This window comes from Phodopus roborovskii, unplaced genomic scaffold, assembly GCF_943737965.1.
Source record: "Phodopus roborovskii unplaced genomic scaffold, PHOROB, whole genome shotgun sequence".
Taxonomy (NCBI): Eukaryota; Metazoa; Chordata; class Mammalia; order Rodentia; family Cricetidae; genus Phodopus; species Phodopus roborovskii.
This window is the reverse complement of record NW_026126571.1, coordinates 1,035,805-1,061,161: the sequence shown is the minus strand read 5'-3', so window position 1 is coordinate 1,061,161 and position 25,357 is coordinate 1,035,805. Positions and strand designations below refer to the sequence as shown.

General features: G+C 38.1%; 1 protein-coding gene across 1 annotated transcript in view; it reads left to right on the top strand.

The window, feature by feature from the left end:
- Exoc6b (exocyst complex component 6B) overlaps positions 1 to 25,357 on the top strand; it is a 369,762-nt gene that overhangs the window by 19,915 nt on the left and 324,490 nt on the right. Inside the window, exon 2 of the mRNA XM_051203059.1 lies at positions 23,110 to 23,275. Coding sequence (XP_051059016.1) covers positions 23,110 to 23,275 — 166 coding nt within the window. The remainder of the gene's footprint in view (positions 1 to 23,109; positions 23,276 to 25,357) is intronic.

Genomic DNA, 25,357 nt, shown 5'->3' with positions numbered 1-25,357 from the left:
CATCTGCCTTCTATTAGACCTGGAGAAGGACTGAAGTAGTGATTGGGACAGATCCTTGGTAGGGCAAAGTTAATGCTGATCCCAATAACCAAGTGATTGTGGAAGAATTATTTAACCCCATGACATGGATTTCTTTGGTTGTAGGTTGGAACGATATAACCATTTTGTGAGTGTAGCACACAGCACCTGAGTACATACTACATGACTTATTTTCCATGTTTTGTTGTAACTCCCAGTGACTTAGAGAATATACCACAGACTTTTGATAGAAAGGGCAAAGTTCAGGAGAAATGGACAAAAATGAAACAAGAGGAAAAACTGGAAGAATGACAATGACAAGCAAACTACTTAGGGTTGCCATGGCATTTATGATGCTGCGGTAGCTGGGTGTATGATTTAATCTGAGGTAATATTCGTTTGTAACAGACACAGCCAATCTGTGCCTTTTGGCTTTCGTGTTGTTGTCTTTAATTTATATGATAGTAATTAGGTACCTTGACCATGGTTTTTCAGCTAAGAAATTGCAGAACTTGGATTTGGATAAAGACTTTTCTCTCAGCTGTTACTAAATTTGACTTGTAATTCACCATAAAAGAACTGCTAGTTTATACCTAGTAAATATGCTCGGGTGCTGTCAGATCCAGTGAGGAGGTTCTCTTGAAACAATTTATAGAGAAAGACCTTCATGGCCATGCAGAATCTGGTTATACTCACCGACTTTGTGTCAGGCTTTCAACATTAATTTTGCAGTCTGGAATGAAATGCTTAGGCATGCATTTTTGGGAATCTAAATTTCAGTGAAGTCAAGATTATAGGCTGAAAAATTACAGGGTAGGTTGCTGAATTATGTTTGTTTTTTTCTTCCCTCGGTTCACTGTATTTGGTGTTTATTGTGGTGAAACTGGATTTGATAGTTTGCATTCAGATTTATAGTATACTCAAAGGATTAAGGCAATGACTTCATCGGAGATTTGTGTATCCACTAGGTATTAAAGAGATGGATCCTTTGGGTGTTGGTTCCTTCCCTCTTGTATTTATTCTCACAGTATTACTATGTTAATTGGCACTTATGTAGCTCTTGATTTTAAATTTATTTTTAATAGCATTATTTTCAATTCAGCACATTTGACTTATATTATTTTCATTTTTAGCATATAGATGTAGTCAGTTGGTTACCTGGTGTGATAGCACATGCCGGTAATCCCAGCATTTGGGATGCTGAGACTGAAATGTTGAAAGTTTTAGCCGAGCTTTGGCTATGTGGAAATTTTCAGATCAGCCTGCTCTATATGTGGTGAGAATGTGTCTCACAAAACAAAACAACCAGCTAACTGAACAAACAGAAATCACTTAGAGAGGTTGTGATGATATCACAGTTCATATTCTTAGCTATTTGACCCTGCTAATAGTAATTAATTCCATTCTTTTAATTTCTACACTCTTGTTTTCTATGAGCAGTTTCATTTTAAAGTGGACTACTTTTGCCCTGCATCCAAAATCACTTAAGAAAGAGGAAATGGTAAGATGTGATGGTGCATGCCTGTCATTTTAGCACCCAGGAAGCAGAGGCAAGATAATTACTGCTAGTTCCAGGCTAGCCTGATGTACTCAGTAAACGCCAAACAAGCCAAACTACATGGCAAGACCTTATATCAAATTTAGGAATCTAGAGGAAGCAAAAAGCATAGCTCTGTGGGGCTGCATAAGTTCCAGAAACTCGTTGAAATATCTTTTAATAAGTGGGTCATTGCCCTATTTAAAAAGTCTTTATTTTATATTATTTTAAGTTTATTACCTAAAAAGAACACATTACTAAAAAGAGGGCGTTGCTGATTTCATCATCCCCTGGAAGTGGGGATACCATGGTGGGGAGCATGCAGGTGGGCATGGTGCTAGAGAAGTAGCCCAGAGTCCTATATTTGGGTCTGCAGACACCAGGAAGAGAGAGCCACTGGGCTTGACTTGACTTTTGAAGCCTCAAAGCCCACCCCCAGTAACACACTGCCTTCAACAAGACTTCACCTCCAATCCTTCTTAAGCAGTATCACTTCCTGATGACTAAGCATTCAAATGTGTGAGCCTGTGGGGGCCACCACAATCCTGAAACACTTTTATGTATACTAGCTAAAGTAAAGTGCAGAAGCTGTGACTCATCCAGGATCCCAGGGGAAAGATGTGTGACGTGAGGAAGGACTTAAGGAGGAAATTAAAGCAAAGGGGGGGGGTGTTTGTTCTTAGGATTTCTGAAAGATACATGCAGTCAAGAACCTCCAAATCTTGAACATTGCTAATTGCCATGTTGATGCTAGATAGTTTGTGAGGCACCAGTTAGGGCTTAACAAGTCATTGTAACAGTTTTTCTAAAAAAAAAAAAAAAAAAAGTATCAATGTGTTGTGAGTTTGTTAATTTTCATTTTGATGCTTTGAAATTTGTTACAGATTTTTGTTAGCTGTATTGTGGTATTATTGTTAAAATTGTAATGTTTGCAGCATGTAATGTAGCTGAACCGTGAAATGATTGCTGCAGTCAAACTCACTGATCATTTTTTACCCAAGTTAACATTTTTGTGGTGTGAGCATTTAAGATTTGCTCTAACAACTTCTGATACATATTGCATTGTTATTAAGTGTATATTGTTGTGTGTTAGTGGATCACATATGAGTTATAGGATGGGCACTTTGCTGTATGTATTCCTTTGTAGCTTTATAGTGTTTTAAAAAAGTCTTTGTGCGGTAGTTGATAGATTCTACTTCTTTATGATTGTTCACCGCTGCTTAAACTTTTCCCTGGATGGTTTCATGACTGTGCTGTGTAGGCAGTGTACTCCCCGTAGACTTGCTTTGATTGCTGCACTCGAGGAAGTAAGTACTTCTCAGTCTCCATTCAGGAAGTTCTGGTGGGCTCCCTGGTGAGGCACACTGTGAACTTACTTCTGGAGATCTTGGGTGGACTGGCATGGTTCCAGGGCCCGTGTGTGCCTACTTCCTGGGTTCACAGGATTGGTGCTGGTTTGTGGGAGTTGAGCCTGGTGCTGATATCCTTCTTATTGGACCTGAAACTTCTATCCACAGGACAGTAGCCTCATGCTGAGCTCTATTGAGGCAGGTCTGAGGATTGCATCTGCTGGAGTAAGCCTGATACCTGAGTTTGTGGGGGAAACCTGGTATATTGATCCAGGAGTACCAGGGCTGGTACATGGTTCTGAGAGAGCTCTCTTGGTACCAGAGGCTACTAGGGTGGACCTAGACATCTGACCTTGGGTTCTGGCTTGGTGCCAGAACATGTCTAGATCCTGGGTGGTCCTGAGTCTCTGGGGCCAGACCTAGGGCTTTGGATCACAGGGTCTGGCTTGGAGCAGTGGTAGGCATTGGTCTAGGTGCTGAGGTCTCCATTGAAGTCAAGTGTTTATTTTACTGTCTTTTTCCTACAAAAAGATCCTGTCTAGCTGAATTGTACATATCTGGGGGAAAGGGTTCATAGATAGTATGGTATTGTTCCTTTTATTTTCAATATGTTTCTTTTTATTTCTTTGCTCTTAGGTGTTGTAAGCTCTTGTCAGGATTCTTTAGCTTTTATGAAGGCGTTTTTTGATATCATTCTGGTTTTAGTTTTAATATAACATATAATATAATAATTTTCAAAGGTTCTGTTAAGAACTTCAGTAAATTATAATTGTGTACAGTGTTCCTGTTGGGCTGATGAGATGACTTATTAGGTAAATGTGCTTGTCACCAAGCCTCTCCACCCGAGTTCCATCCCAGGGATCCTGAGGATTTTAAGGAGAGAACCATAGCACAGTGGTAACTGTTCCTCTTTCAATAAATAAGTATGAAAAGCAGAGCGGTTCCTTGTCGAACATTAGAGAACTGCTGGTTTAGGTGGGAGGTGTTGGAGACCTGACTACAAAGTGCATGGTCTTGGACCAATTACTTTTCAAGAGGAAATGAAAATGCTCTAAACATGATTGGACAGTTGACAACATTAAAATGTGGATGGCATTTAGACTATAGTTGCATCAGTATACATTTCTTAAATTTGGTAGTGATGCTGTAATTAAAGAACTATATACACCAAGTGGTGGTGGTACATGCCTTTAATCCCAGCACTTGGGAGGCAGAGGTAGATGAATCTCTGAGTTCAAGTCCAGCCTGGTCTATAGAGAGAGCCAGGGTTACATGAGAAATCCTGTCTCAAAAAACAAAACAAAATAAAAAGCAAACAAGTATACACTATTGCTTAAAAAATTTATTTAGTTTGTGTATGATAAGTGTGTGATATGTGGGTCAGAGGACACCTTTTGTGAATCAACTCTTGCCTTTTACCTCATTGAGGCAGGCAGGGTTGGTCTTGTTTTTGCCACTTAATTGTGGCCCTAGGCTAGCTGGTCCATGAGCTTCTAGCTCACCTCCTTTTCTTTGCCTCCTATCTATCAGTAGTGGTGCTGGGATTATAGTTGGCCCCCTACCCCCTGCCTATTGCAGGGGTGGGGTTGTGTTGGGGCAGAGGGGAGAGTATAAGAGATGATGTGCTATCTCTCTGGATCCACACTGACTTTTTAAGGAACTAAGTGTGAAGGTGCTCAGAGTGATTTTGAAAAATAAGCATGCAGGTTCATATGTATTTAAAAAGAATAATAAAATGAATACGATAAATGCTATAAATTGAATTCTGTGTAGAATATACATGTTGTTCTCAAAATTCTTAATTACTTGTATGAAATTTACTTCAGATTCAACTCAGATTCAATTCAAAATAATACCTAAAAACTATTAAGCATGTATTTTAGAAGCAATTTTAATACATGAATTTGTGCTTTAATTGATTGTATTAAATAACATGTTTTTGAGCAACTCCAAAGGATCTTTTGTGCTCTGCTGCCCTCTAGTGTTCCATTTGTTCATGAGCAGCTCATTCTGCAAATGGGCATTTAGAACACAGAGGTTAAACATAACTATCAAATAAGGGCTTAGTACCATGAAGCCACACTTCATGACTCTTCACCTTGTCTCTCCCTTTTATGCTGGGATTGCCCCTAGGTTCTGGTACAGGTTGCACCTCTGAGATAAAGCTTCAGCCTGCTTGTCCCACCCCATCAAGAAACCAGATTTGTTGAGCCCTCACCTCAGATCAACTACAAAATAACTGTATACTAGTCCACTTCTTTTTCTTTACCATCAAATAATAGAATTGTCACAGTGTTTTAGTTTGTAGCCAAGCATACTGGATTTGATCCATAGTCTCTTATTATTGATTTCCAATTCCTAAAAGCATTGAATACTATTTGTTCTCAAAACTTGCTTCAATTTACTTGGCAAGAAAATTTCACCTGAATTGGCATGAGGTTTTTGTTGTCGGTGTATCTATGTCTATTACTAACTTAGTTCCAAAAATACCAATGTGCTTGATTAGGAAGTAACATTTTCGTTTTACATTTTCCTGTTGCTTGACTGATATCATGGATTGTAATTCGCATGTTTATTTTGTAAAATACTCATGGGTTTTTACCATTGAGTTGGTTTTTCTTTCCTCCTATGTTTATCCTCCTGTAGAGATTGCTTCTTATGTTTGAGGAGCTCCCTTCAGTGTTTTATGTTTTTATATGTGTGTGTGTTTTCCTGCCAAATGAAGTCAAGCAGCTTTTCACAACAAATGATTTTCTAAGGGATTGTGAGTTAATAATGAGATAAAATCAAGTATGCTTGGATTCAAAATAGAAGGCTTACTTTGTATGAAAAAGTCTGTATTTTACATCAGTTTCCTTAAAATTATGAAAATTAAACATGATATTGGTTCGCTCTTCTGTCTGTCTGTCTATCTATCTACTTCGACATAGGGTCTCACAAAGTATCCCTGGCTTGCCCAAAGCTTGCTATATAGACCAGGCTGACTTTGAACTCTTGAGATCTGCTTGCCTTGCCTCCTGAGTGCTTGGATTAAAGATTCGTAATACTGCTCCCCAGCCTATTTTAACCATTTAAAAGTGTGCGCCTTGATAATGTTAGCTATTACAACCATGGGTCCTAGACCTGGATTAGGCACAAACCACACCAAAACAACAGTTTTTGTAGAGAGATCTTTTATTAACTGGGGAAGAAAAGTAAAAATGGCTGCTTTCTGACTCAGGCAGAAAACAACAGCAAATGACCTTGCACCTGTAATTCTTAAGAGGAGAAGAAGGGGCTAGAATGTGCTAGAATGGGCTAGGATGTAGTGGTAAAGGAGATAGGGAAGGGAACAGGGGGAAGGGGGAAGGAAGAAAGGGTGTGATGGGAGATGTCATTCTGTAAGTATGTTTCTCATATTGGTTAATGAATAAAGCACTGTTGGCCAATAGGAAAGCAAGATAGGCAGGAATAGGAGACAAGGACGATTCTAGGAAGTAGGAGGGAGGAGTCAGCATGGAGAGATTGGAAAGAACAGAACTTCCAGCCCCCCCTCCGGTAAGATTAAACCACGTGGAAATGTTAGATTAATAGAAATGGGTTAGTAATTAAGACAGAGCTGGCTGATAAGAAACTAGTAGAGGGCCAAAAGAATTATATCTATTACAGCGTCTCCGTGTGTTATTTGGGGCTGGTGCGGCTGTGGGACCGTGGCGGGGGGGAAAAACCTTACTCATAACAGGGGTGTTTGTCTTGGAGGGACAAAGGACTGCCTCTGAATACAGGGGAGACAGACACGGCACATAGGCAAATGGTTATCTATAAAGGTAAGGGGGAAACCCTGTGTTAGGATAGGATATTTAATTTTAATTGGGCATGTTAATTAGGTGAACCAACGGGGGCTTTGGATTGCTGGACTTGGGTATTCAGCCTCGGGTGGAGGAGGTGGCTAAATAAGGGACTGGACCTTGGTGTCTAGCCTTAGGAATGTAATGCTAACAGTTTTTAGCAAGGCAGAGGGAATGGATAGAAGTGCAATGCCTGCCAGAGCCACATGTTCTAGTAGGCTGGTGTCCCTTCAACAACCACATCCAGACCCTCCTCATCTTCTCAAACTAGCCCCTGACAAGTGATAGTTTACTTTCTGTTTCCAAGAATTTGAATGCTTTAGATGATCCCCCCCCCCAGGCAGGGTTTCTCTTTGTAACAGTCCTGCCTGTCCTGGAACTAGCTCTGTAGACCAGGCTGGCCTTGAACTCACAGAGATCCGCCTGCCTCTGCCTCCCGAGTGCTAGAATTAAAGGTGTGTACCACCACTGCCATCAGTGACCATTTTAAATGGAATCATCTGGTACTTGTTTTGTAATTAGCTGGTTTTATTGACCTTATATCTTTAAGGTTTACATAGGTTGTAGCATATGCCAAAAATTCCTTACCTTTTAAATATTGAGTAATATTCCATTTTTGTGTAGTTACCAAATATATCTGCTTATAGTGAGTTTTGTTTGCTCATTTATCTTTCTCCCTTTTAGCTCTTGTGTATAATGCAGTCATGAAGATGGATGTGAGCCCTTGGTTTCAGTTCTTTTGGCTGTAGACCCAGAGTTAGAATCTGTAGATCATATGGTAGTCGTTTAATTTTTTTTGGCTAATATACTGTTTTCTCAATCAGTTATATTTCATGATCTTTGCTTTTTTATGTGTGTATGTATATATATGTAAGCATATACTTTTTGCATGTGTATCCATGTAAGCATGCCAGTGTATGTTTGCGTGTGTTTTGCGGTGGTGGGGAAAGTTCAGTGTCAGACACTGGCACTCACTGTGTAGCCCAGGCTGGCCTCCAACTCACAAAGATCTGCCTGCCTCTGCCTCCGGAGTGCTTGGATTAAAGGCGTGCACCACCACTGCTCTGCAAGGATTGAAATGTCAAAAAAAAAAAAAAAATTTGAAATGTCTTCTTGATGGATATTGAGTGTCTTTCCCACTCTCTTTTGATTAGGTTTTGTTTGAAGTCTATTTGGTTAGATATTAAAATGGCTACACCAACTTGTTTCTTAGGTCCATTTGCTTGGACTATCCTTTCCAACCTTTTACCCTGAGGTAATGTCTATCCTTGATATTGAGATGTGTTTCTTGGATGCAGCAAATGATTGGGTCCCATTTTTGAATCATTCTGTTTGTGTCTTTTTATTAGGGAATTGAAACCATTGATATTGAGTGATATCATTGACCAGTGATTGTTGATTTTTGTTATTTTGTTGTTGGGAGTGTGTCTGTGTGTGAAAGCTTGTGTGCTTATTTTGTTTTGATTTTGCTGTGTTTTCATGAGTGTAGTTAACTTCCTTAGGTTGGAGTTTTCCTTCTAGCACCTTTTGTAGGACTGGATTTATAGATAGGTATTGTTTAAATTTGACTTTGTTATGAGATATCTTATCTTCTCCATTTATGGTGATTGAAAGATTTGCTGGGTATAGTAGTTTGGGCTGGCATATGTGGTCACTTAGAGGGTGCAGGATGTCCATCCAGGTTCTTTTGGCTTTTAGAGTCTTCATTGAGAAATCAGGTGTAATTCTAATAGGTCTGACTTTATATGTTACTTAGACTTTTCCCCTTATAGCTTTTAATAACCTTTCTTTGTTCTGTATGTTTAATGCTTTGAAGCGAGGGGGTTTCTTCTTTTCTGGTCCAATCTATTTGGTGTTCTGTATGCTTGTACCCTTATAGGCACCCCTCTCCCCTCTCTGGTTTTTCAAGACAGGGTAACCTTAGCTGTCTTTGGAGCTCCCTCTGTAGACCAGGCCGGCCTTGAACTCTCCCGAGTGCTGGGATTAAAGGCATGCCCCACCAATGCCTGGCGGCATCTCCTTTTTTAGGTTATGAAAAATTTCTTGTATAATCTTGTTGAAAGTAATTTTTGGGTCTTCAGTTTGTTGACGGCAACACTTCTTTTTCTTGGACTGGTTTCACTCCCTGTTAGCAGCTTTTCTCAGCAAGTGTGCCATGGCTCTGCATCTCCAACATGTTGGTGTCTTCAAGGCAATCCAGGTTTCACCTTCACACTTCACACAATGGCCTCTCTAGTCCTCCAGTCAGGGACACCCCTGACGCTTGCCCAGCATCAGCAGCTTCCCTTAGACATACTCTAAAGAGGCAAATTCCATAGCCCCTTTCTTCTATACTTAAAGCTAGAACCTTGTGGCTGAAGCTGCTAAATTGTTCTGCTTGCTAGGGCTGGAACATGGCTTCCTCATTCAATTACATCTTTATGTTTTCCATGATTTCCTTCACTGCTCAAGCTTAACTATTCTGGAACTGGTTCTGTAGACCAGGCTGGTCTCAAACTCTGATAACTACCAGCCTCTTCCTTCCAAGTGCTGGGGTTAAAGGTGTGCACCACTACACAGGGCTCTAAGCTTCCAATTTCTCCTTCACAGGATTCTAATCTTTTATGTCTCTAAATTACTTAAGGTTCATAAAACTGTGTAAAGTGCATTTCTTGACCTCTTAGACATGGTCTTCTGCTTGAATCCTTTACGTGGAATTTGAGCCTCTTCTGCACAGATTTGGCAAATCCCTTGCAGGCAAAAGCAGTGATTGAAGAATATTAGCTCACTCCTTCTCATCTTCCTCTCCTCTCCAGTATTTTGTTTCCTTAGTGTCTGGTTCCCTGAACATCTCTCAGTTAACTGAGAAAGAACATCACAAACAGATACAGGAGGCCTTTAGGGATTAGTCTAGATTGGAGTATAGGGAAAGGAGAGATTCAAGAAAGAGGTTTCCAGCAAAAGAGAGATTCCAATTAAAAAAAAAAAAAAAAAGAAAGGTAATCTTAACAAACTACCTGGCTTATAAGACAAGATTATTTGTAAAGTTATACAAAAGTTGTTTAATGGTTCTCAAAAATAAAGCATTGGCAACTAATGAAGAACAGTATCTATATCTATATCTGTCTATCTATATCTCTATCTATCTATCTATATAAATTCATCCTGTCATTATAAAATTCAGTTGGAAAAGGCAGGAAAAGCAATACAAACCAAGAGAGTTAATATCTAATTTACTGTTTGTTAAGATGTAAAACTAAAAACATGATCACACTATGTAATCATAAGCAATTATTTAGGAAAAATAAAGTGGTATAAGTATATATAAAAGAGGAGAAAAGAAGAACGATACAGTGAGGTGTGGCGAGGAGCGCAGATTGATTATGGCCGTACTTATATTCCATTTAAACTTGATATCAGGAAGTAGCTATATCATGTTTAAAAATATAGGCCTACCTTTAGAAAATTAATAACAGAAATGTGTACAAAAGTTCCTGATGAGTTCTTTTGTAAGATCAGAATGAGAAATAAAGAAGCACATTGTTCAGGAATGTTAGGTACCATAAGTTATTTTTTTCTTGAGTTTCAGGTGTTCCTCATGGTATTGTCTGTGACCCTGTTGCTTCTTCCCTTGGTAGCTGGCATTGATTGAGAGCAACTGTTTCTAGGTATTTGCTACAAATACCACTGCCCATAAGAGTTAAGATTTATTTTCATGTTTTCTAAGGAATGCAACAAGAGCAAAAACAACTGTACCACTGCAATTGTCATTCATTAAGCATTAATATGTACCAAATAATGTCATGAACCTTGCATAAACATTCTCTATATGTCATACTTTGTTTTTATCATTCTTTTTACTTTTCATTCCTTTTTTTCTTTTGTTCTACCACTAAGGATCAGAGAGTAGAGATAATGTAATAGATGTTTTTATCATTCTTTTTACTTTTCATTCCTTTTTTTCTTTTGTTCTACCACTAAGGATCAGAGAGTAGAGATAATGTAATAGATGATAAATGTTTTTGTATTCCTTTTTTTATAGAGTGGGAGCACAATAGCAGAAAAAGAAAATAAAAAAAGTAAATTCAGGAAGCTCAGAGATTTTCAAAGCAGGGTGGATTTCAGCAATGAAGTTTCACCAAAGTACCACTTAAAAGATTGACAGTGGCCTCATACATGGGGAGGGAGGAATGGAAACCAAAAAATAAAATGAAATAAAATAAAAAAGGGAGTGATAGTTTACATTAATAACTGTACGCTAGGTTTATATTTATTATCTTTCTGTGTAGTTGTTCTATCTGTTCTTTGTCCATTTTTCCTGTCTGGTTTTTGTTGTTTTTGTTACTCTCATTAACTGTCTTAGGATAGCCAGGCATTTTTTCACAGTTCAGTTGTACTCTGTTGGTTTACTAGGTATGTCTTATGTGGGATTTATATTTATGTTTTTGGTAGTTGCTGTAGGATGCAATATATGTTTCTACCTTATCAGAGTCTGCTTTTAAATATTGCTCTTCTATTTCTCAGTTGCTGCAAGGTTCTTATAACAGTATGATTCATTTCCCTCGTTGATCTTTGAGGCATTATTAACATACAGTTCTCTTCTCCATTTTATAAATTCCATAATTTCTCCTCCTCTTTCTTTTCTTCCTCCTCCATCTCATTTGAAAGTTATCTTATGAAGAATTTAAAAATGATAAAACTCTTACATTTACCATTTCATATGTTCTGTTACTTTATGTAGACCCAGTTTTCATCAGATTTCATAGTCTCTGACATGCAAAACTGTCTTTAATATTTTTACATTTCAGATTTACTGGCAATGCTTTCTCTGAGATTTTGTCTAAAACAGTCTTGTCCTTTGGTTTTGAAGGATGTAAAGTTGTAGGTTCACAGTCTCTCCTTTAGCACCAGGAAGCCATTTTTTTTTCATTGTCTGCTTGCCTATGTAGTTTATGTGAGAAGTCTGTAGTCATTCTGTTGTTTTGCATCTTTTCCTTCACCTGTGCTCTGTTTCTTTAGGAATTTTAGCTTCTTTTTATTATTTGTTTTCAGCAACCCTAACCATTTCTGACAGATGTTTTTGTGTTGCTTGTTTTTATTTCATATTGGTATAACACCTAAGTGGACAAACAGATTTAAGTGCTAATTTCAATATAGGTTTGTAATTACTATTAATTATAGTTTCTGATGTATTACTTCATTAATTACAATATAGGTTCCCTCAAAGGGAAACATTTTAAACATTTTTTTATGCTTAGTAAATACTTACCAAATGAAACATAAGGTTGGAAATTGCTTAGACCATACAGCGTTTCCAATATTACTAAATTTTCGAGAAAAAAAATTCTACTACTTTTCTGGGCCAATTGATTATTTTAATTATCTAATAGTCACGCTTGCACCCTGGGACAAAAGTAGGTTTCTAATAAATTGCAGTAATAGATTTCTGTTAGTTCCTGTATTGAACTAATCACTCAGCTTTGGTGATTGTAGCTTTTTCAGAGAGATGTCTCTTACCATGTTAAGCTTCATGAAAAATTTTGGCATTATCAAAGTAGTGTTTCTTTTACTTTTATTTTTCATTGTTAATTATATTGAGTTTCATTAGCATTTTTTTTTCTGTTCAATTTTATTTAGGTTATTTTAAGATCTTTCTTCACCTACATTCATATAGATAATTTTCCCCCAGGTTTGATTATCTTTCATGTCTTAAGAATAAAATCAGTTTTGTGTCATTTCTATAGTTGATAATATATGATTTCTTGGTTCAGGTATTAAGAAAAAATATTAAATAGAATGGATACTAAGGTGCCTCTGTGTAGGATTGATCACAAAACTAATTATCACGAGTACTAACTTAACTTGATCTTGGAACAAAAGGGGCCTTCTAGGAAGGCTGTATGTATACTAGGGAGTCTGTTGGGAATGTCATCCAGTCATAGAGTCTGGATGATAACATTTGAAAATGACTTTTTTTTTTTTTTTTTTTTTTTTTTTTTTGGTGGAGCATCTGTGACTTCAAAATTATGAATTGTCTTAAAATTTCTTTTCAAGGGAAGGACCATATGAGAGGGAGGGTAAACAAATATTTTGTTTATAATTTGCTATAAAGATGATTTATTGCAGTTTAATATTAAACAGCTCTGTAGGCCCAAAATTTATCTCACTTGGTCCTAACTGGTGTTTCCTTCTGACACATGGTGTGAATCAACTGTCCTTCCAACTTGAAAGAGCAGAGAGTTCACTGACGCAATCCTTTGTTCTAGGGGAATTGTTTCCACTGTGCCTTCAAAAAGGAGGGACATGAAAAGCCTTGGCTCATGACAAGTTCTTTCCAAGTTAGACACAGTTGGGGACTGAACACTGGCCTGAGGAAGTAAGGTCTATTTCCTCAACTTTAACCTTTTCACATCTCTCTTTAAAAAACTGCACACAAGAAACTTTTCATTCTCGTGTTTCTGCTTCCCAGTGTTCTTCCTTAGCTTAGAAGTTGCTTGAGTTTCTTACCTTTTCATAGTGAATCTGCTTTGAGAAGCTTGAATGACAAAAGTGACTGCCTTGAAAGGTCTCAAAAGAGTACAGTAATTGACTGTGATTGTAATAGCTAGTAAATCATAGGTTCATAATAACAGTTGAATGCATGTAGCAATGTATAAAGACATTAAAAGATTTCATGTGTATGTAAGTTACATGATATGTAGCATGACTTGACTGTGAATAAGCATGCCATTTTGTTGTTTTTAGCAGAAGCCAAGTAACTATGAGAGGGATGTTACATTCCTAGTCTGACTGTGCTTTTGCTTTAGAATTTGCTAGTATTTACAGGATGCATTATGTACCTACCACTGTTATTTGTGTGCCATTTGTATTTTCCTTTAGCTGCATGAAGTGGTAGCTATTTTTAATCTGCGTTTCCCTGAGCTGGAATTTGAAGTATAGAAAAACTCAATAACTTGCCCATGGTCACCAGCTAATAAGTAGCAGAAACAAGATTTGAATCTAAGAAATATTTGTAGCCTGTGCTATTGATTGTTGAGCCTCATGGCTCATTTTGTTATACTTTAAGAATAGACCCTACTGGAACTTGTCCTGAGAGGTGAACTTGCGTTGAATTGTACTTATACATAGGATATTTGTTTACCATGGACTAGGGAAGGGAGGGATCAGGATCTAGTCTTCATAGTATTTTTGAGGACAAAAATAGGATAATGATGAAAGTTATAAGAAAGCAAATTTTGGTTTTAAGAATGTTGCAATTGCTGTTGATGTGGGCTGGTTGCAGTGTAGTGAATGAACTTTTTACTAAATATGGCAGCAGAAGATGGAGAGATCTGGAGAAACTTGTCTTGCTTTGAAATTGGACTGTATTACCTCTGAGATTTCTCCTTTTCCTATATGTTACTGTGCTAAACAGAAGTTATGAAAAATAATTATTCTTTGGGCTGCCCTCAAAGGGAAAAAAGAAAAAAAAAAAAAAGAGAGGCCTCTTTGTTATGTAATAGAAATGTGTGTGCTTTTTTAAACTTTGGTCTAAGCCATAATAGGTTTTTCTTTTTTTCATTTTTTTTTTTTTTTTAGTTTAATTCCCCAACCTTTCCACATGTGCTCATGGTTTCTTTTCTTTCCTCTTCTTTTGCTTTTTTTTGAGACATACTCCCAGTGTAGCACTGGCTAGCCTCTTGTTTATTCTGTCTCTTGGGTTCTGGGAATATAGGCTTGGGCCTTCATAGCCCATGGAATTTTTAAAAATAGTTGTATGCTGTTGATAGGGAGCAAGAGAAAGGCCCATTTTTCAAGTTTGCTAGTTAGGTTTCTTAGAAACATACAAGAGATTCCATCATAGCAAGCATTGGATTTCTTTCCCCTCTCACTTTTGAGGGATAATAAAAGCACACTAATTAAATTAATTTTGAGATTATGATAAATAATAAGAGGAGAGTTGATGAAAAGGACAATTCATTTTTTACTTTGTATTTCTTAATTAATTTATTTCTTAAGATAGAATCTCATGTATCCCAGGCTGGCCTTCAACTTAGTCTGTAGTTAAGGATGACCGATCTTGGTATCTTCACCTCTCAAGTGTTGGATTATGGGCCTTATCACTAGCCTGGTTTATTCTGTACTGGGCAACCCAAGGCTTTATGCATACTACATAGGCACTTTTAACAGTTGAGCCGTATCAATCCCACCCCCGAGATCAGTTTTGTAGCCCTGTAACTTGTGACAATCCTCTTGTGTCTTCCTCTTGGGATCTGGGATTACATATATCTGCCACTACCCCAGGCTGCCATTCCATATTTCTTATTTTTATTTTATTTTGATAATTGTTAAAAATTAGGGCTCACATTAACTCCAAAGAGTTTGTTCTTGTTTAGTGTTTATTTTCATTAACACTTTTTTGGCATTTAATGTGAATCTAGTACTGTTCTAGACTCTTTAAATGCATTTTCTTTGTTCAGTTATAAAAAGTAACACTTGTATATTAAAGTAAAATAATAGAAACACAGCAAGGTTAAAAAAAAGTAAGAATTACAGTCAGGCATGGTACAGTGCTGTACATCTTTAATCCCAGTACTCTGTTGCCAAAAACAGAGGCTAGACTAGTCCATATTGTGAGTTCCAGGCCAGCCAGGGCTTAAAACAAAAACAAAAAATAACAACAAAAACAAAAACCCCACAAAAGACCAGCAACAAAAAGAAAGAATCACATTTATCTAGATGTTTGTTATTTTGATGTTTTCCATACTGTCATTATCATCATGGCAGTTACACATGGTGTTGGAGAAGTAGCATAGAGTTATACATCAAGATCCACAGGCAGAGGAAGAGAGAGACTCTGGGCTTGTCATGGGCTTTTGAAACCTCAAAGCCTGCCCCCAGTGATAAACTTCCTCCAACAATAAAGAATACTTCTTTATTCTTTTCAAACAGTGCTATTTCCTGAAGACTGAGCATTCAAATATATGAACCTATTCTTGCTCAAACTACCACAGTTATACTTGAGGGGTAGCTGTAAGATGTTCACTTGACATCTTGATACAGATTTAAAAGATACTTCCTTTTATTATTGTTTAGAAATGATGTGCATCCTTTTCAGTGGCAAGGGAACAGTAAGATTGCCTAGGCTCAATTTCTGAATGGTTATATGATTGGCTTTCCTGTGCTTTTTGCATGGTTAGCAATGTAACTTTCCACCTCTTATATTCTTTGAGCTGTTACACACTCACATTGAACATGAACACACACACACACACACACACACACACACACACGGTTTTCAATACCACATTCAGTTGTAAGTTGATCTAGCTTTTCCTCATTGGCACGAGGTGAGAGTTCCCTGTGTGCTCTTAACAATGATGGAGATGGGCTTAATAAATCCGTAAATCCAGGCTAGACTAATGTAATAAAAATTGGTAGGTGACAGAACATTGAGGGTTATCCTTCTTTTGTATGTCTGTGTTATGTGGGGCTAGTTGGGTACTGATGCTTATCATTATGTTAGAGAGTTCTTGGTTATTTCCACAGTTCTCCAGATACAAATCCTTAATAAACACCACCGTGCCTTTCCCCTTAAAAAACAAAACTGAACTTTGCCAATGATTTTTTCCTCTCCTTTGAGAATTAACTTGGTAATTTGGAGCATATAACTATGCTGTTTGTAAGCTGTCTGACTGTTTCCATTGTTGCAGCCCGATTGTCCATGGTTTAATCATCAGTAGTTGTGAAGAAAGGTTAAAAAAAAAAAAAGGCTACAGCTGTATAGTACCGTAAAAAATTCCACCTGGAAGCAATTTTTCCTCAAAGCCCTTAGGACTAGAAACACCAGCTCCCCCTTAGAGTTAGGCTTTGTTGCTCCCAGTTTCCAGAAGGGCCACAGGAGAGCTAGGGAAATAAGAAATCATTCCCAGACACTCTTCTCTAAGAAATCCTCTTGAGCCTTCTTTATTCTTTTCCTCTGGTTCTTTCTGTATTAGTATTTTAGCTAAAATACAGATTATTTGCAGTAATTAAACTTTGGATTTACTTTTTTAGTGAGGGTTTTTATTATCAACTTTAGTGCTTGTCCTTGTGAAAAGTTGAAAGATCTTTGGGTCTTTCCATAGTCCCTTTATAATGCCTTCTGCATGGAATGTAGGCATTGTTCCAGGTGTGAACTCTCAAGGAACTCAGGGTCCCTTGGGAGAGATAGACATGTTAATAAATCATGTGGATGTGGTGTGCTCTAGCAGGGGAGCCCAGCTACTCATACCCCCTTGACCGAAGACTGGTCCTCCTTTATTTGGAGAGGGTTGTCCTCTTCAGCCGAGCACAAAGCTCTAGAGGGATGACATGGAGTGGTGAAGGAGGAAGGGGACACCTGCCTAGCCAGCCAGATCAGCCGAATCAACCCTGGGTATCAACGGGGTGACAGATGTCACTGTCAGGTTGCATTCACATCCCTAAGCCATATTCTTTAATGGGCTCTTTGGCTACGTGCTAGCTGAAGCTGCCCCACCGTGTTTTTAACCTGTCCTTTTGAAAGTGCCCACCCATTCAAAAGAAGTGCTCCCCTTGCCTAAGGCCTCACAGCATCCTCTTGGTTGCCTGGGCTGTCTTGGTGAAGCCAGTCAGGTATAGTGAGTACTATAAAGACAGAAAAAGGATTGGAAGCTGGGCAGTGGTGGGGCACACCCTTAATCCCAGCACTTGAGAGGCAGGTGGATCCCTGTGAGTTCCAGGCCAGCTTGGATTGGAATATGTTTGCTCTCATGAGGTGTTCCAAAAACATTTGGATATTACATTAGATATTATTAAGAAGTAACTTCAAGAGAAAGGGTTTATTTTGATTTACAGCCCAAGGGGATACAGTCTGTCATGTTGGGAAAGGCAGGGTGGCAAGAGTAGAAGGCATTTGGTTGCAGTGCACCACAGCCAGAAAATACAATTATGAAATGTGAACCTGGGAGAGTGGAGCCTAAACATGAGACTGACTAAAGTCCCATGCAGTAGCCAGCTTTATTCAGAGCACTAGACAGTTTATATTCTGAGGGTGTTCTTGAGGGATCAGCAAGGTCATATGAACAAAGGTCACATAACTGTAGGCTGTATACAGTCATGAGGGCAAGCCATACTTGAAACATCATTCTGAATAATGGGTAAGATGATGTGGTAATCTAAAATAAGACATACTCCTGTCATTATACCTGGTAGGAGCATGAAAGCACATTCCAAGAACAACCCATTATTATGGAGGAAAAGAGATTGTCTTGTTGACTTGGAGCGTTCTTAAAGTGTCTCAGAAATCTCCTCACCCAGCTTCATTCATGGATTGTGTTCCAATAGCGAGATGCTGGTGTTCAGCTTTCTTCTTCCTTTTTATTGTTCTTGGACTCTAGCCCAGTGTTTCTCAATCTGTGAGCCATGACCCCTTTGGGGTGTCATCTAAGAGCATCAGAAAACACAGATATTTACATTACGATTCATTACAGTAGCACAATTAGAGTTATGAAGTAGCAACAAAAATAAGTTTATGGTTGGGGGCTGTGGTGGTTTGAAAGAAAATGTCTACAAAGGGAGTGGCACTAACAGGAGGTGTGGCCTTGTTGGAGTAGGTGTGGCCTTGTGGGGTGTGGCTTTGAGGTCTCCTATGCTTAAGCCACACCCAGTGAGACAGACTATTTCCTATTGCCTTCAAGTTGATTTGTAGGACTCCCAGCTACATCTGGGAGCACCACATCTGCCTGCATGCCACCATGTTACACCATGATGATAATGGGCTAAACCTCTGAAACTATAAGCCAGCCCATTAAATGTTTTTCCTTTATAAGAGTTGTTGTGGTCATTTTCACAACAATAGAAACCCTAACTAAGACAGGGTTCACTACAACATGTAGAATTGTATTAAAGAGTTGTAGCATTAGGAAGATTGAGAACCACTGATCTAGCCCATGTAATGGCGAGTCTTCCCTATTGGTTAATAGAATCTTGAAACTGCATCATGGACATTCCCAGAGGCTTGTCTCCTAGTTGACAGATCAACAATATTAACTGTCACAGGTTTCGTTAATTACAATATGCTTCTCCAGGTACTGATGATGATATGAAATGGTTTATTTTCACTTGTACCCAGAGCATCCAAATTGTAATACTGAAGTTTGAATATAATCAAGAGACATACTGAAGTAAGGAGAAGGGATATAAACTTCTTTTGACCTCTTGTAGTTCTCTTTCAACATCATGCTCAAATCTGTTTTTCTACTTTATTTTTAACTTTTGGAATAAACAAAAATACTAATGATGCTTTTATGGAGTTTAATGAGAAGAAAATGTTTGAGGGATAAAGCCATGGCAAGTTAAAAAAGATATGCGAAAAGAAAAGACTAGAACAACTCTGGATTTTTTTTTTCTTCTTTTTTGGATAATCAAAACCAAAATCCCAAATGCTTAGTCCTTTGTGTCTTAATTTCCCTTTGGTTTCAAGACATCTCAGCAGATATGTTTGGTTTCTTGCTTATTCTTGCACCCACCTCTGAAACAAGGGCAAATCCACATTATCGCGGGGATAAATAAGAATCTGGGAAACTGTAGGCTGATGGATGTTTATTCAGGGAGAAATCACTTACACCAGAAACAGATGACTGCTCGCAGGTTCCCGTCCCAAGGATGCCTCCAGATGCTCTCTGTCTCTGACCAGGAAACAAGAGAGAGAGCTGGGGTCTAGGACCCCAGACCTCTTAGTCCCTCTTGGTCACGCCCACACCTGTCCCCACGCCCCAATAGGTGTGAGTGGAGTAGGTATCTCACCACATGCATTCATGTCTTCTTTTCCCTCCTTGCACATTTTACATGTGTATGGTAGAATCCTTCCACTTCCAGGCCCTGTGAAAGTACCTGGAGATAAAATGGGTAACATAGTCTTTGCCCAAGGGGAAAGGAATGGTCTAGTATGAGGAGACTGATGATTGAACAGTCCATCAGAACATAGTTTAATAAATTTTGTGAGGGCAGTCATTACAAATGAAATGGGCATGAAAGGCTCTGAGTGATTAGAGATGGTTCCTCAGAAGTTAGGTGCGAGCTGTGGTTGTAAGAGTGGACGAGATTTACTTTGAAATGAAGGAAAGGGGAAGGTTAGTTGAGGCTGGAGATCTGAGTCCTGTAAAGCAGTGGATACTGATAATTAGTTTTCTGTCTTTTTGATTTTCCTGCTACCGTTGAAAACTGAACAACATTCTGTCATTTAAGATACTTTACTGTTCAAATAGTAGAATATAGAGGCAAAGTGGCTTAAATGATTGGAAATTAAATGATTGGAAAGGCAGAGTATCTAGAGATAGCTGTTCAGGATTTCTCTACAGTCCAGGACCCCAGTATTTTCCTCTTTCGCCCTTTTTAAAGCCCAGATTATTGACACACTTTCCTCTCTTTTCGGGTACTTGCTTCCCCACCAGTAAGTGCCTTATTTTTATAGGGTGGTGTTTAAGTAAGAAAGCAGCCTCTTTCCTGCATCCTCCAGGGGACATAACGCTCCTGTTCTCCACTTTGGCTTCTCCCTAACAGATTTCCCTTTCAGGGGTGAGAGTTGTATCACACACCCATGTGTTAACTGATCACTGACAAGGTAACTTAGTGTGCTTACCTCTTGTGGTAGGGTTGTCACTCCTCAAACCAAAAAAGTCAATAGTTGCTATGTAGTTGCTAATCCACAACTGACACATCCTGCATGGAATTCCCTTCTCCAACTTCTCTCTCTCTCTCTCTCTCTCTCTCTCTCTCTCTCTCTCTCTCTCTCTCTCTCTCTCTCTATCTCTCTCTCTCCTTTCAACACTGAGTGTGTTTCTCTTCGTAGCCCTGGCTGTCCTGGAACTTGCCTTGTAGCCCAAGGCTGGCCTCAAACTTAGAGATATCTGCCTCTGGAGTGCTGAGGTTGAAGGCATACACAACTACAGTCCAGCTCCCATTCTGCCTTCTCAGCGAGGTCTTCCTTTGTAGCCCTGGCTGACCCCAGCCTCCTGAGTGCACAGGGTATGTGTGTGTACTACCCCAAGTGGCTGCTTCCTTGTTTTTGTAAAAAACAGATTGAGGTTGATTTTGGCTTCATGCAAGACATATATAGGAGAATGACAAATATTTGTTGAATTGAATTTTCAGTATCACTTTTTATCAGTTAAAAATTTTAAAATATGCTTTTGAAATCTTGGTGGGAGAGGGATATAGAATCACTATGATGTGTCAAAGAATATTAATAGCAATGCACACTAGTATGAACACATATACTTCTGTAAAAGCCTTTGGTTTATTAGGGAGGTTTTGGAAATCACACTCTTAGGTCTCCTTTTCACTTGAGTCAAACTTTAGGCTATCAAAATCAGTGTTAATTTCTAAGCATTTCTTCTTGTTTACTTTTCGTAGTACTAGAATATTCTTGTAATGACATAGGTAAGCAACTGCATGATTGTTTGTTCCATAGTCTTGTTTAACTGTTATGTATGTGTCTTGTGTCAGAAGCACAGAGAAGTACAACACTGTCTCAAAGAGTCTACCTTTTTAAGATTCTCCCATATATGTATATATATTTTGGTTGGGGGTGGGGTGGGGTGATAAGGTCTCAGGTAGTGCTGGCTGGCCTCAAACTTTCGTGTAACTGGGTAGCCTTGAACTCCTGGCCTTCCTCCTGTGTTTGCCCTCCCTCCTCAGTGTTGGCATAATAGACTGCCTGTTCTGGGCTTCTGTATGCAGGGCCACTCTACCAGCTGAGCTACATCCCCTGCCTTGGACCTACGGAATTGGTCAAATGTAGTTTTTAGATTCTTTTCAGCAATCTGTTTTATTTGGTTATATCAAATTCCTGTTTTAAGGAGTATTAGAAACTGGTCATCACTAGATGGCAGTGTTTCTCCACTTTAAGTCCTTTGTTCAGAAGAGAAAATAGTGCTGTACTTATTTAAGAACAGTATTGACTACCAGTATAAGGCTAACTTAGTAGATCTCTAACTTTTCCAGAGTTTAATAATTAATTATTTGTGCCTTTTATATCTGATGGGTCTGTTGTTTATTGATGGCTTATGTTGAAATATATTTGGAATGCCTAGTCAGTGTGAACTATAAGGTCTGTTCACATTTGCTTTTTGCTGTGGCAGAAGCAATTTGTAATTAAAATCACAAAATGCTAGTCACCTGTTTTATAGCCACATGGAAACTATGTAACCTTTCAGTTGCATATACACAAAGAATCAACAGAGCCTGGTTGTTGTAGATTCTGTAAATTTCCATAAAATGCAAAATATAGGGTTCCCTAAATAATGTCTACATTCATTCATTTAGATGTGTGTGTTTTAGATTTGAATTCTTCTGTTTTTTTGAGATAGTGCCCTGGCTGGTTTGGTACTAATCACTGTGTAGCCCTGGCTCCTGCCTCAGCTTCCTGAATGCTAGTATTACAGGCCTGGGTGTTCCACTCCAACCAATTCTTACTTTAATTTTTAAATTTTCTACTCTGAGGGGGTCACTGTACACCTTTAAAGTTAGTCAACATCATAATTGAAGACAGTGGACAGTGTTATAATCATGAAGATCTAAATAGAAACTCTGTGACACTGATAAGGAGATTGTTAAAACTGCCACCTGCTGACGATCCTAACAATGTTTGCCCTCTCTCATTATGCGCCCCAATTGGAAAGCTTAATGCTCAGCTAGTACTTCATGGAAACTGTAATTGATTGCTGTTTCCTATTTTGTAAACGAGAAAGCTCTGCAGTGCAGAGGGATTCATTGAATTGGCCAAATATGTAGCTAGTTACAGTGCCAAGACCAAGGCCCCACAATCACTCAGCTAAAATCCATGTTTCTTACTTTGATTTTTTTTTTTTTAATAGGAAACCCAGGGAAATAAACCTAAGTTCTAAATTTCTTTCCTTTCATATACCAGATAACTCATACAAATATTCCTCCAATTCTTCCAATCAGAAATATTTCTGTTTTCAAGCATTTTGGACAAGGGATATTACATCTCCATTAGGATTTTGTAGTGATGTTCAGTGACTCTTAGATTGAGTTATGTAGTTACATTGAATCCAGCTAGGCTGGCTGTGTGATTTTTAGAAATCTTCAGCTTCTTGGTGTGGAGTCATGGTGTGAATTTACTGAAATTGAGTTTTTTTGGATGAGCTAATGGAGATAGGGACAGGAGCTGTAACTCAAGTCTTTTACTTTGTGATGACAGTCCTATGGTGTGTCAAATTTTTTTAAGTGAGCTAGAAAGCAACTTTTTTGGATTTTCCCAAGACAAAACAAAACCAAGACTGGATACTGTTGTTAGTTTATATATCCTGAGTATTCTAGTTTCTGTAAAGTTTCTTCTGGGTTTGTAATTCTTTTTATCAGAAGTTATAATCTTCATGTCATTTTCTCTTTAAAGGTCTGTCTATGATGGTGAGGAACATGGACGATTCATGGAGAAGCTAGAAACTCGTATCCGCAATCATGACCGAGAAATTGAGAAAATGTGCAACTTTCACTACCAGGGCTTTGTGGACTCCATCACTGAACTGCTGAAAGTGCGGGGGGAAGCCCAGAAACTCAAAGTAAGGAGGCGCTGCCAGACGGGGCTCTGATCGCTCTGACTAAAAGACGAGAAGCTGTACTGCATGGCACATGGTAGAACAGGCTTTGCTTTGTTTTCATGGCGTACATACTGTTAGCTCCTCCTTTATAGTGTAGAATTGAAGGAAGATACATGGAAAGCTTGGCCAAAAGCACGGAGTTGGTATGAAGTGATCATACTAAAACGAGTACATGTACAGTTTAGATATGATCACATTATTTTCCTGGTTTAAAAGCCTGCATAGCTCCCTTTGGTTAGGTTTGTGAGAACACAGTCCAGCATCCTTAGTATAAAACTTCAGGTTTCTTCTCTCTCATCTCTTGACTTCTCCTAAGATGATGATGATGATGATGATGATGATGATGATGATGATGATTTTTTTTTTTTTTTTGAGATAGGTTCTTCCTATGTATCCTAACCTGGCCTCAAACTTATGATCCTCCTTCCCCTACTTTAAATTGGTTCAGCAAATTCCTTCAGATTGGTCAGAATGCCTCTGACGGAATACCTGACTGCATTCTTCAAGTTTTTGTTTGGCTACTTCAGACTCTAATGAGTTACTCTGGAGGTTGGGAATAATGTCTAGCTATACATCTGGTAAGCTCTGTTCTAGGGGACATGTTTGACCTAGTTAAAGAATGTTGAGAGTCTTAACTCTAGGAAAGAACTTAGAAGCAGAAAGTTACCACTTATAACACTAAATTAATAAAATGACATTACACTTTCTATGATGCCTTTATTTTATGTCCATAGCATCTGTATATGAGTGTGTGTGTAAATGCACTGCCATATCTTTGTTTTTGAATTAAAGTGTGTCCATACACAGTTGATGTAGCCCCTTTTCATTGTAGTGTGCTGAACAGTTATCACCTAGAATTAAAATAGCTACTATCTTTCTTACCAGTAACATAGATTATGCTCCTATGGGTATGTTTTTGACAACGGTTTGCATGAAATTAGTTTAGTGGACATTGATCAGTATTTCTAACAAAACTTGAAACTAAGCAGAATAGAATTGAATAGAAAATAAGAGTGTAGTATATCTAGTAAAGGTAAACATTGTTTCTTGAAAATTGTTTCAGTGTTTGTGTGTTTGTGTTTGTGTGTATGACTTAGTTTCTGTTTATCTCCGTGTCTCTGCATTCATGTGGTGCTCTTGGGAAAATAATAAAGAGGTAATATGAGTATTTATTGCTTCTGTTTCTCAGATTTTATAGAATCCTTTTCTGGAGAGGTCAGATTTTATTTTGTCTTTGAAAGTGGGGGTGTATGCTTAAATATGCTGTGGACTCTATTATCCAGGTGTGGTGTATAATTTAAGATAAAAATAAAAAATGTGTTTTATGAATTAACTAGTTTCTGGAGATCATGTTGAATCAAATAAGTTTGGAAAAAAATTCTATATTATGTCCCTTTCCTGAACATTTATAGTTTTGTTATTCTCCCCTCTCTGTGTGTATGTATGTAATGCATGTGTGCCTATGTATTAATATCATCAGCTAACATTTCTTGGTGCTCTAAGGGACATGGTAAGAAATACTAGGTTGAGGAATGCAGTAAAAGTATAAGGAGCAGAAGTCACTAGTGAAAGCCTAGATAGTCTCTGTTGAAGAAGTTTAGAAGTTAGTATTGATAATATCTGAGATGATAAAGAAACTACTATTCTAAAAAATTATTTTTTATATTAGTAGAAACATCAAAAGTAGATAATTGAAAGATATGTGCTTGTTCCTTTAAATTATAACTCAGTTCATTTAAGGCTTAGTCACATATTTTTGTCTCATGATGAGATTAATGGTGATATGGAAGTATTAGAAGCTATTATGAATTAATGGCTGTAAACTATTAAATAATTCATTTTGTAGAATAAGATAATAATTAGTATAAGCTTGACATGTGTTAAAAAAGTTGAATTTATACCCAGCCTTTTCAGGAATATATTGTAAAGTAAGAAATGTCTGTGTTAATATTTGTTTGTACAGATGGTAAAGCTCTTTGGATTACTTTCCATTTTATTTCTTTCTCCAAGTTACAAAGTGATCTTGGGACACTACAATATCTT